Below are 12,876 nucleotides of genomic sequence, written 5' to 3' on the forward strand. Positions count from 1 at the left end.
CTCACGGTGTAGCTGGCGTAAATGTTAGAAGTAGACACACGCTGCGTGGGTAGAGGCGAAGTAGAGAGCGACGTGCCGGAGAGAGCTTAAATAATTAAGACGGCCGAGTACTAGGTGTATTTCTTTTCTCTCGATAGAAGGTATATATAGATAGTCTCTGAACAATGACGAGGCAGCAACGCGTGCCGTGTTATTACCTACTCCTAAACCATGGCGTATGATGATGATCGAAGCTAAGAGTGAGTAGGTTATATTCGTGGCTGAAGACGTTGAATGTCGCATAAGAAAATCACAGCTATTAGTTTTACGAAACAAAAACAGTTGTCTTTTAGGACTTACAACCGTGTCAGGTTGGTGGCCCCGTGAGTCGCTGCATTTCTAATCATACCTATGTATATATGTAGGTATTTAGATTTGATATATTTTTATTAATTATCATAACATATATCGATATTTATATTATTAGTTATTGCGCACATGTAATATATTGTATATATGAAATGAATAATACTAATAGGTGTAAGAACAGTATTGTATAGTCCGCGAAGATCAGTGCACACAAATTATTTGGTCCTTGTTTTTATGATTAAGACAATAATATTGTTAATATAGATACTATTATTTAATTTTAATTTTAATATATCAATTTTCCCGTCTATTTATTAGTCCAGCACATGTAATCTCGTTTATTATATCTAGCGATTTGCCAACCAATCCGATTCGTGTCTATCATGTCTGTCCTTGCTCCGTCCGACCCTTAAGGCCAACAACGAGTCCGAAGCAGGCGCTTGCGCTTGGATTAAGCTTCACGGCGCGAATTCAAGTATTCATTTACTATCAGTTAATTCATCTCATTCACTATTACATTTAGGGGCTAATCAATAATGGCATATAAGCTTGATTATATATATAGGCGGATAAGCAAGGCTCGCATTTTTGCAATAATTATTCCTAATGTGTCTTGAGTACCAATGTTCCGCGTGCATTGATCAGGTCTCGCTAGGCCGCTCAGTTATCGTTACGGCAAAGACGTATTAGAAGTGTCTTTAAGATATGAAGTAATTTCGGCCTCTCATCAATATGATGATCGGACGATTATAGCCACGCGTCGATTTTTGAATATCCCTCCTTCAGGCAATTTTGGCAGTCTGATTATATCGTAAGAGGTCGTGCACAGATGACGTGGCTCCACTATGGATTTGAATGGGCACTATTAACGACATACCGACGGCACTACGATGTAAGATAGCATGGTCCGTGTGCGAGTATACTATCTACATCTACATCTCTACACTGTCCTTGCCCGTGGCACCCGAAATAGCTGCGCATTCGGATTACCAAAATGTCAAAAGCGCGTGTCGGCATTTCCGCTGTTGCAAGTGTCGACAGCAGTTCTGTTCCGTCCGTGATGCGCGTTGGTTCTATACTTTCTGTCAACTAAATCTGCGCGACCAACTTGGCTCATTAGCAGAATAAAACCGTGCGCGTGGAGCGCGAGGGATCGTTCTAAGGCACTTGACGGTTATTGTGCGCGGAACGGTCGCGACTAGTCGCCAGGGTTTACTCAAGAGCAATAGCGAAGGCGACTGGGATCGAGTCGGGTGCCTCGTTGCCCCGCTTCTAAGAGGACAACGCCAATGCGCTAAAGAAGCCGGTGACGCGGTGAGATGACGATGACGATTGTCGCCGGCGTGGCGATGGATCGCTCTCGGGCTGGGTATGTTGGCGAGTGCATTGCTGGCCAATCGTAGCTTATGCGGCGATAATATGTACAGTATGCGTGAGACGCACAATATGTACTTGATACATTATTGCACGCCAAGAGAAAGGCACAATGCAAGTGGACCGAGCAACGAACGACAGCGTACGCCGCAAGCAGACAAGCGAGGTCGTGATGTAAGAGAGAAAACCGGAGGCTCTTACGGAGAAAAAATATCCGAACATCGGAGAGTGAGAAGTTAACGACCCATATTAAGAGCAGGGACGCGGGGGCAAGAGACGACAGGACAGACAGCACACACACCTAGCAAACATCAGCCTCCGCCGGTACATACGCGCCCAGCACCATCAACGCAACCCGTGCACACACACACACAAGCGGTGACCACAGCACCCACGGACGAGCCACACACACACCACACACACACACAGCACACACACATATATCGGATGGATGTCACGTTTTGAGCGTGTCGACAGCGCGGCTGGCATGCGGGAGCAGGAGATTAGAGAGATCGAGATGAGAGAGAGAGAGGAGAGAGAGAGAGAGAGAGGAAGAGAGAGGCGAGCGAGAGAAGAGACGAAGAGAGAGAGAGAGCGCGCGGAGAGGGAGAGCGAGACAAAGAGATGGAGAGAGAAAGAGTCATATATATCTATATCGAGAGAGAGAGAAGGAGAACGAGAGAGGGGGAGGAAGAGAGAAAAGGCTGCATAGGTCAAAACAAGATTAAATATTCCACAGAACCGACAGGACCTTTCTTCTTTTCCAATCACAGAGGAATCGTATGTCTAACAGCTATCTAAAATTGTAAGATCAGCGAGGCGACACTGCAGTGAGCGCAAGGGTGTAGAGCGCCAAACAAGAGACGTAAATTACTGTTAGATTGCAGCCGCAAGGGAATTGCTCTGTGGCGCTTAACGCATTGAGTCTTTGACGAATCTCGTGCGAGTGACAGCTAATAAGAATTTTACTGCCATGGACTTAGTAATCAACGTCTAGGATTGATTTGGCATTAGTGCGAGTAGTTTGCTTGGCATGCCGTCAAGCGTCGGTTGCAAATTCAATCTGAAGTCAAAAAGGTTTATTCACACCGTTCTTAGTTGCATTGGATAAATATCAATGTATGGTTGTGATGCTATGGTATGTATGTATGTATGTATGCTATGCTATGTATGTATGGTATGTATGTATGTTATGTATGTATGTATGTATTGTAATGGTATGTATGTATGCTATGTATGATTATGGTATGTATGTATGGTATGTATGTATGTATGTATTGGTATGCTATGTTTATGTATTGTATGGTCATTAGTATGCTAGCGTATGTATGCTATGTATTATGTATGGTATGTATGTATGTATGTATGTATGTATGTATGTGATGTAAATGTATGTATGCTATGTATGTATGTATGTAATGTAGTACGGTAGCGTAGTGTACGTAACGTTACGTACGTAACGCTACGTACGGTACGTATGTAGTGTCGTGTATGTATGGTTATGGGTACGTACGGTACGTACGTACGTTACGTACGGTAGAGTAGCGTCACTAGCGGCTATAGTGCACGTATGTAGCGGTATGTATGTCATGTAGATGGTATTGTGATCGTATTATCCTGTTTATGCTATGTATGTATGTATGTATCGGTATGTATCGTATGTAAATATGGTATGGTATGTATGTATGTATGGTATGTATGTATGTGATGTATGTATGTATGTGTGCCTATGTATGTATGTATGTATGTAAATGTTATGTATGGTATGGTATGTATGTAGTGTAGTCGTATTTTGGTATGTATTGCTATCTAGACGCTGTGTACATAGCGAACACACGTCTGCTCTATATGTATCTTGATATTATCGCACCCATCCGGCGTCGTTTGTTCAAAGTTGAAGTCGGTCATAGTCGCTTCTTTCAGCCCGTTACAGATATATACTGGTCGATTTTAACGCATGTGTATAAATGCTAAAGGGAACCGGGAACTCGATTTCATTGAAAGTCAATAAGTTTAATTCGCTCTCATTCTTTTCTCGGCGCGTGGGGGTTTATCTTACTTCTGTCTTCTACTAAGCGTCTGTCTCCCCCCCCGCGCAAGTGTCACTTGTGACTGTCTACGCGCCACCCCATGCAAAATCGACGCTAGTCATCTTATTTCGTTACTAATCCAGTAGACAATCGTATTCTTGAAAGTTTGAAAGTGAACGCTCACGCGTGCGCGACAGTGAGGTGACATTACTGACGCAGGACGACAAAGTATGTTCGCAGATCGGCGCTGGCGCCGCGGCGTGTAGGTGTCTGTTATTGGTCAAATGCTTCCAAGCCGCCGATCGCATCGATGGAGTATATTAGGCCGCTGACGGGAGCAGTATCGGCCTAACATTCGAAGAACCTGCCACGCTTAGAAGAACGATGCGAAGCGAAATCGAGCCGCGAGAAGGATTTTCAGCAACGACAAAGGTAAGCTGACAACAACATCTAGTCTATCTCACAGCGAGTCAATTCACCCATGTGATATTTGCGTAATTTGTGCGAGTTTGTCTATGGGCCTGTGTCTGTGAGCGGCTATTGCATGAAGTTTCAGTCTATGCGGATTAAAAACGTCATTAAAGCATTCGTGACATGGCAAACAATGTTCTTGGCTTAAATTTAAGCGGGTCTTAAACTGAAACATTGAAAAGCTACTACTGAGTTTTGTATACACGCTAATGCTTTAATCGCGCTTTTCGTTAATATATAGGTCGTGTATACTTTTTGACTATTATATATAATTTTGATTAAAATGTACTAAGTGAAATAGTACGTATGTGGTATCGTAGAACGCGTGTTTAGACAAATCATAATTCTGGGCAGTGCACGCGCAGTCGTTAGGTTTACATTATTTTCCAAAGGATCGTAATAGTTATGTATAAAATTTAGCAGGGAAATCCAATGAAGGCGATAGTCATCTTATCGGGTTTTATATACGCCTATTTGTCAATGCGTAGCTGTGCGAGACCCGACGGCTCGCATTAACTATGGAAGCCTGGTCTATTCTCTGGTATGATTCGATCGTCTGTTCGTCTTGCGCGGCCTCACATGTTACGCTTCATTTCATTCGGGCGTAGTTTATCATCAGAGAGTCGTCTGGCTCGTCATGCGAGCTCGTGTGGTCTTTACATCACAACCGCCTAAATATAGCTCTGTCGGCTTCACGATCTGCCCCCAAAGGAATTATAGATATCGCCGCGAAGCCAAACGAGTTTTAGCGAAGAATTGGTATTCATATCGGCATTTCGCAGGCATTGTTATGCGGCACATGCGCGTGTTTTGCTGTCGGCTTGCTATTTCGATGACGGTCGTTTGGCTTGGCACGTGAGTCAAATACAGAAGAAGCGGATGAATTTCTATTACTGAAAGTTCGGCAATCTGCGATCTGATGCATTGCAGCAAGTATACCAGCGGCTGGCGTGTTGAAGATATTGGAGCGTTCGGATCCAAAATGCATTGCGTTGCCGTGTTTGGGCGCGCCGGTTCATCTGAATTTCGTGCTTTATCGCTTTAAGGCGGTAAGAAAAGTTGGTGAGGTTTGTTAAATCGGCATTCGGCTGTCAACCGCGGAGAAAACATGAGGATTTGTACTGTGCTATGCTATTCAATGAAATAATTGGGCTTCTTTCCTGTTTTATGATTGTGTAGCGTAATAAACGTCATTGTCATTTCAACTATGTGTGTACGAATTGTTTCTTTATATCACATAGCATTCGTAAGATGTGCATATATATATATATATATATATATATATATATATTATATATCCTATGTGTACGCCATGTAGTAGCATTTGTAACTAGCCTCTCTAACTTGCTCTAGTTCTCGCGACTAACCATTGTAAGAGTGCCTTCAGTGGAGCATATCTATGCCGTTCAAGTATTATCATTATTTCAATAATTGAATACAGCGGAACCGATGTATATGCAGAGAATATACGAGAAAACCAACATTAACTAACGATTTCATGTCTAATTTACAACACCAACTCGAGTGTGTAGTGGAGGGCGTGTTAATGCGAGAAATCATACAAACCCCAAATTTATCGGCATTTTCCGCATCGCAGAGAATATAGGTGATTGCAATTTTCTTGATGGATAGTATTCTTGCTGATAGCACCGTTTGAATCGTTAAGCGCGAGTGTATGAGAGAAGTTATATGTCGCATTCATAGGTATGACATTCGAGCGTGCGTGTCGGCTGTCCGCAACAGTCCGGATTGACTATCATTTCACTCCAACAAAGGATATTTATGGTAAATTTCGAAACGATTCGATGCTGCCCAATTGATATGGGAGAATGTGACAAGTTAGTTATCAGGATGGATTTCACATAATCGCCCTAATCACCTATCTGCATGAATACGGAATATCGGTGACTTTGATCTTTCTTTACCGCTAACGGTTACTTATAACAGCAGATTTTGTCGATTTGGTTTTGTTTTATTGGTTACTCCCATTCGGGTTCTATAAGGTTTTCGATATATGTTTAATATATATATTTTATATCTATGAGCTTCTCCTATGAGACATCCACTAATCGCCAGTTGACTGCAGCATGAATGAATAATAGTTCTGATGGCGGGTTATCGGTGGTTGTGTAACGTCTTACCAGTGCAGTGCAAAAGCGAGCGCTCTGATATTACTAGACTACTTGTGATCGCAATTAAGAGATTGACCGGCAATCCTGGCGTAGCTATGGTGACGAGGGATTCTCTAGTAGAGTGGCGTTTCGTGTTCGGTACTACGACGCACGTTCTCGCCCGACGTGATCACGTTGTTCTCAGCAGGTGTTTGCCATTATCCTTGTCAGTGGTAACCGCTGTTTGCGTCTCTCTAAAGTTGAGAGTAGCTGTTCAGCCAAGGGTATATTCCGTACGTCGCTATCTTTTGCAAGAGAGAGAGAGAGAGCGAGAAATAATATATATCGTATAGTCTATACATAGAGTCGGCGTCATGAGTTACGTGAAAACTCGGCTTTAGCTATTGGCCTATTCTATGATAATACTACTTCTTGGAGTGGTATCATGGCGTCCGGTGGCAGCATGTAGTAACCGCTAAGAGCTATCCAGTTAGTATATACAGATTAGTTCACACTTAGCGCGCGCGGGTCACTAACATTTATATTCGCACTAAAATTGCGCACTGCGAACAACGATGGTAATCCGCCGATAGACGCTTAGCCTATTGATCGCGAAATGTAGGCAAAAGCAAAACATAGAAAGTAGACTGAAGAAATTTTAGGAGAAACGAATACAGATTCTATTCATGTACGCCTGGTAATAATGTTGCACCTGCTTAGTTATGAACAAGAAAAAGATAATGCGTTCTGAGAAAACGTATTCACAGACTATTAACCAGTGCATACACGATATAGAAAATATCTCGCAGTGAACACACACGTATATATTCCATAGTGTGCAAACAATATGGCAAATTTGTAAACTATAAAATGGCGGTAGTACGACTAGACAGAATAAGCGAACGAGTCTTTTTTGTGATCGTTTTTTTTATGCTATATTTGTTATATAAAGATGTCCTGTATCTTAGGTCTAGTCATAAATCTAGTGCATTAGTTTCTGATCTAATATCTGTTTAGGCCGGTTAAATTCAATCGGATACATCAATCAATAGATATTATAATTACAATCGTAATAAGACGGTATAATTGGCAAATTATGCGATATCGCGTCTACGATAATGATTCGATGTGATCCGAAAATCTTCTTTTAAAATTTGCTTGTAACCGCTAATGGTCTGACGTCGTTCGTGAAACATGGGCGCTCTTACAATGGCTACGATCATTGATTATTTACGTAACTAAAATATTCGCCTTTTCAGTGAACGCGGATTATTGATGTGTAGCCGTCCTCATGTAAAGCGAGCAATATATGAGAGTGGCAGGATCAGCTTTTCATTAGATAATATTCTCCTTTACCAATCAATAAAACAAAGATTGCGTTAACAGTCACTAGATGTCGTTGCAAAGACAGATGCGTCTAAAAAATTAACAAGAATTGTTACGCATAATACAAAGAAAAAGTGCTGACAAGGAAAGAAGTAGAATAAACGCATGGACTAATATTGTTGCTCGCAGTCAGGTTGAATAGAAGCCATACATGCAAAGCAGAAATATGTTGCAAGAAGAAGATAAGGAAATGTCGTGACGTCACTGTGATCTTTCGTCGCCGTTTTGCTTCGTCTATCAATTTAATGCACCGCAAGAGAATATCGTAGATCGATAAATTTTGCATCAAAATATTATCATTAAATTTCTCAGGAGATATCGACGTAATTCGATTAATCCGTGAACGCGTCTACCCATCATATCTAACCAGACGCATTCGGCGGCTGACATGCGCCGAGCGACTCCTCGTCCCCAGTCGATTATAGAGGGGATTTTAATATTATTTGTCTTTCATAATAACGTGCGTCATCATAGGCGTGTCCCGCAGGAGTCGTCTCCACTATTGTCGCGGTGGAGCCACCGTCGACCGCACACGGCGCGTGCGTCTCCATCGGAAGTTTAATCTGCAACGCCGCGAAGCTGTGGGAATACCAACGACGCATTGGCGGATGCGTTTCCCGCGTCTCATACTAGCATGTTCAGCATACTAGCACGTTCGTCATGCTAGCAGCGGATGCTATACCGGAGTGCGACAGAAAGCTGACGCGTTCATTGCTTACGCGCGCTTGCACACGCGCAGGCGCGCGGGTGGCTGGTAACATGAGCAGTCCGACTTGCTACATTACCGGAGCCGATGCGATTACGTCACTACGCGTCACTATACCTATTGCCACGGACGCCAGCGATAATAGACTATATGATAAATCTACGGTGTTACGTCACAAGGTTTGATGGGTGAATTGGCACCTTGCTAATTTTGTGTGCAGATGCATTTGCGTGTCGAGTACACGAGATCGATATATTCGTAGAGGCAATTGAAAGGTTTACTGGACGTGTTTATCAATGCGGATGAAATACACGTTTTCACTAAGTGTGCACGATAAAGATTACGCGTGCAAAGATTTCGTTGTAAAATGCGCGTATGTCTGAAAACAAGCCTTTATATTATCATTCAACATGCAGGGTAATATGAGCTATATTTTTCGGTAGCTTGTCATTTCTAAATTTCTTTCTTTATTTCTTTCTTTAGATGTTTATTTCTTTATCTGCGTGTCTATGAGTTTCATTATGCCGAAATCACTGGAACAACAACAACAGCAACAACGACACCCACAAAAACTACTATGTACTACCATTACAACAACTACTAGTACTACTACTACTACTACTACTACTACTACTACTACTACTACTACTATTAATTGCAATTAAACTAGATCTATTGAGGTAATTTTGCACCATATATAGTGCATAATAGAGTTATTTAGCACAGTCTGGATATTTCCTAGTGGCGCCACACCCGCGTAACTTATTTACGTTTGACTAGGGCGACTGAAACGTGACGTCACACAATATCGCGAGCGATTGCTGGGACATACCCGAGTTAACTGGTATAAAGAAATTCCATGTTAACTGTATTGGTATATCCTGATTGGCTCGGTGGCCAAAGGGTAATTAAAAATGCCCTAATTATTTTGGCGTTTTCCCCGATACTAGGTTTCAATGAAGCGAGAAATTAGCCGACCTTGGAATCAGTCTCTCGCTCCAATATTCCCCGCGTGTAACCTCCTATTTTAGTGTCGTCTGCTCCACACGATCACGTGACACGCTAATGGCAATGTCAACTTCAGGCGAAGGTTCGTGGTACGCGTGACGTGATGTGTGGCATGTAGTGTCGCGCTGTTTGCTAGCCTTTCTAAAGCGAGGGATGTACGTACCGTCTACATTTCGCTTTCGATGATAATGGGACACAATCGCCTTGAATCGGCTGCATAGAGGAACTGCGTACGAGTGGGCCTGCTCTATAGACGCACTTGTATAATAACGGCGGCCAGTTATAGACGAGCGAAGGAATACAACTGCAGTAATTGCACTACATGTGTCTTTCATCTGTCGCATATATATCATGCCTTCTATTTCGCTCGTTGTCGCCGACAGCATTAGCAATACTCGCCTCTTAATAACCCTGCGTGAAGTGTTGTCATCGTGATTATATGCGCAGCGCGTTGAAGCTGGCTGCCTATTAGTTCGGAGGCTGGAGATATTTGCTAAGAAATTTCAAAGCCGTATTTTTATTTCTACAGAGAAAGGCGAACGGCAATTATAATGCATCTCCGAATAATATTATAACCAGCGTATAGGTAATATTGTAAGCGATTATAGCGTTCAATAACACACAAACTATATTTGCCTGTTATCGCTAAATACATATAACGTGTTAAACGCGTGCCTCGGTTTTCTTTATGTATGTAGTTTCCCATAAGGCGTTATCTCCTTCCGCTTTTTCTGGGTCTCTCTCTCTTCTTTCTCCATATTTTACAATCCCCATCTTCCCCTTCCTCTCACCCGTTTTCGCGAACCCGCTGTTTAGGGTGGAAAGTGAGGTTATATAACACTTCTTAAAACAGAATAAATTAATAGCTTAACAGGTAGCAGCCGGCTGTTGTTTGACAGCTTTGCAGATTCCGGTTCCGGTCGACATAGTTTCCGGTTCCGGTCGACATAGTTTCCGGATCCGGACGCCACTTGTCGTTATCTCGGCGTGGTGGCGACCATGTACCACGGCGTATTCCCCAGATGAACTCTGAGTCACAGCGCAAATATCGAAATTAAAGTTTCGCATCAGTTGCCGTCAATCATAAGCCCGTGCATTAACAGCGCATTCACGCTTCTTTACTTCTCCGAAAATCAACTCCCAGCGGATGGCCGAGGAATAATCTATGTATCATTATCACGTATGTATAGCTTAATAAAGTAAAAGTCCCTCTACCGTGTCACTCATGGCACTTCCTAATCACATTTTCGCAAAAACAAAAGGTTTGATGACTTACTCTTGATCTGTTAGCGGTCATCCTATAGTGCTATTTTTAATTAATTTTGAAGTCCTGCAACGCATGAACGCATGTCTATATTTACGCTGTGGTCGGGTAAAGACTGAGCAATTGATTTACGCGTGATTGTGTCTGCAGAAATAGGTGAGTAGATACGTATTAAAAGAGTACCCCACAGACACGCATGCACGCATGCACGCATGCACGAACAGCCATGCATGTGCAAACACGCACGTGCACGCCCGCATCACTCATCATACACTCACATGCACACAACACACACACAACGACACACCACACACGCACGCACACACCACACACAAACACACACACCACACACACACACACACACAGCACACACATACACACATACACACACACACACAACACAACACACACGCACCACAGCACACCACCACACGCGACGCACGCACACACAGCACACACACACCACACACACACACACACACACACACACACACACACAACACCCACACACACATGCACACACACACACACACAACACACACACACACACACACACACACACACACACACACACACAGCACACACATACATATATATATATATATATATATAAATATCAGCAAACATGCGCCATGCCGAGCAATGGCTATACAAAAGAAGACACGCGTTAAACCGCATTTGCTCGTGTATTTCAGATTTGGAAAACGGACATTCGATGATTTGCGAGAGTTCGTTCAACGAGACTCGCTTGAGAAGCCGTGGTACGAATCAATACTCCAGTAAAGATGTGAATGAACCATTGTCACCGGTGTTACAGCGCCTTGTCACAGGTGTCTGTGATACAATGCATAACCATCCTCGCTGATAATGATTCTCGTGTATACTACCTCGCGCGCTAACTCTAACTTGTACTTTGTATCTTGTAACTTAAGGTCCGAAGAATTTTTCACATACTGGAAGACTGGCTTGTGGGATAATTATCCAAACAACAAAGATGGGCGCAAAGGCATCTCGATATTTATACGATATTATGGTCGATATTAGGCGCATTTTAGGATCCGATATTAGGATCGATATCGATATCAGGTTCTCGATATTTTATAAAGGACACACACACACACACAGACACACACACACCACACACAACCACATACAACACACACCACACACACACACACACACACACACACACACACATACACACACACAGGTATTCTGTGTATAAAATAATAAATAAATATATAAATGAATATATATATTATATATATATATTTATGTATCGGTGGCTTGACAAGGCCGTTCACCTGTTAACTCTCGCCAGCGTGACAGAAGGTCATCGCCTGACACCATACACACAGCTCTAAAAAACTCTACATATGTACTCTGAGCACTTTACAAATGAGCCTTTCAAGGAAGTTTATTGCGCAGGAACATGAAATAGCTAGTCTATGTTTCCAGACGTTCATGCAGCCGGCAGGAGCATATATACGCGTCGCATACTACTACGCCTCACGCAAGCACGGAGTGAAGATATTGCTGGCGTCAATGCACAGACATCGCCTCGAAATTCAGTGGGCCAAACCTTTTCCTGTGATCTTCGCAAGTTTTCTCATTCTATCAACGAAATGATTACAGAGCGACGCGGCGCAGAAACGCCGGCGACACTTGTCGTCACAGAACGCGCGCCGACATTTTCCGAAAATTGAATGATTGATGGAGCCGATATAGCAGCCCTCTCAAAGAGAACCACTTCGTTAGCAACGCAGACGTTTGAAATCTTATTCATGAGTCGGCGGAGAGATCATTTTAATTTCCCCCTGCCGTTAGTTTAGTGCAGTCGTGTAATCGCGGCATTATAAAGCGTAATTATCTTTTTTTGCTATTGTATTAAGTTATTGCCTGCATTGCATATCGATTCCGACCTGTAAGATAACGTAACCCCGTGTAGAATAATGTGTTTATTAGGTAACAGCTCTCGAACTTTCAAAATGTCAACCAAACTTCGTCACAGATTTAGGGCAGGGATCGTTGTTTACGAGAAATAAGAAGAATACGAAGAAAATCAGCAATTAACTTACTCACGCACCTACGCACGCACCTACGCAAACACCCCCCCACACACACATACACATACACACACACACACACACACACACACACACACACACACACAGCCAC

General features: G+C 42.8%; 1 protein-coding gene across 3 annotated transcripts in view; it reads left to right on the forward strand.

Moving 5' to 3' along the window:
* LOC106821237 (pro-neuropeptide Y-like) overlaps positions 1-12,876 on the forward strand; it is a 22,773-nt gene that overhangs the window by 6,283 nt on the left and 3,614 nt on the right. For 2 of the 3 annotated variants that reach the window (XM_014825956.1, XM_014825963.1), the window contains exon 3: positions 11,394-11,477. In XM_014825956.1, the coding sequence (XP_014681442.1) occupies positions 11,394-11,477 (84 nt within the window). The remainder of the gene's footprint in view (positions 1-11,393; positions 11,478-12,876) is intronic. The other variant, XM_014825973.1, reaches the window with a different exon arrangement.

This window comes from Priapulus caudatus, unplaced genomic scaffold (assembly GCF_000485595.1).
Source record: "Priapulus caudatus unplaced genomic scaffold, Priapulus_caudatus-5.0.1 Scaffold3, whole genome shotgun sequence".
Taxonomy (NCBI): domain Eukaryota; kingdom Metazoa; phylum Priapulida; class Priapulimorpha; order Priapulimorphida; family Priapulidae; genus Priapulus; species Priapulus caudatus.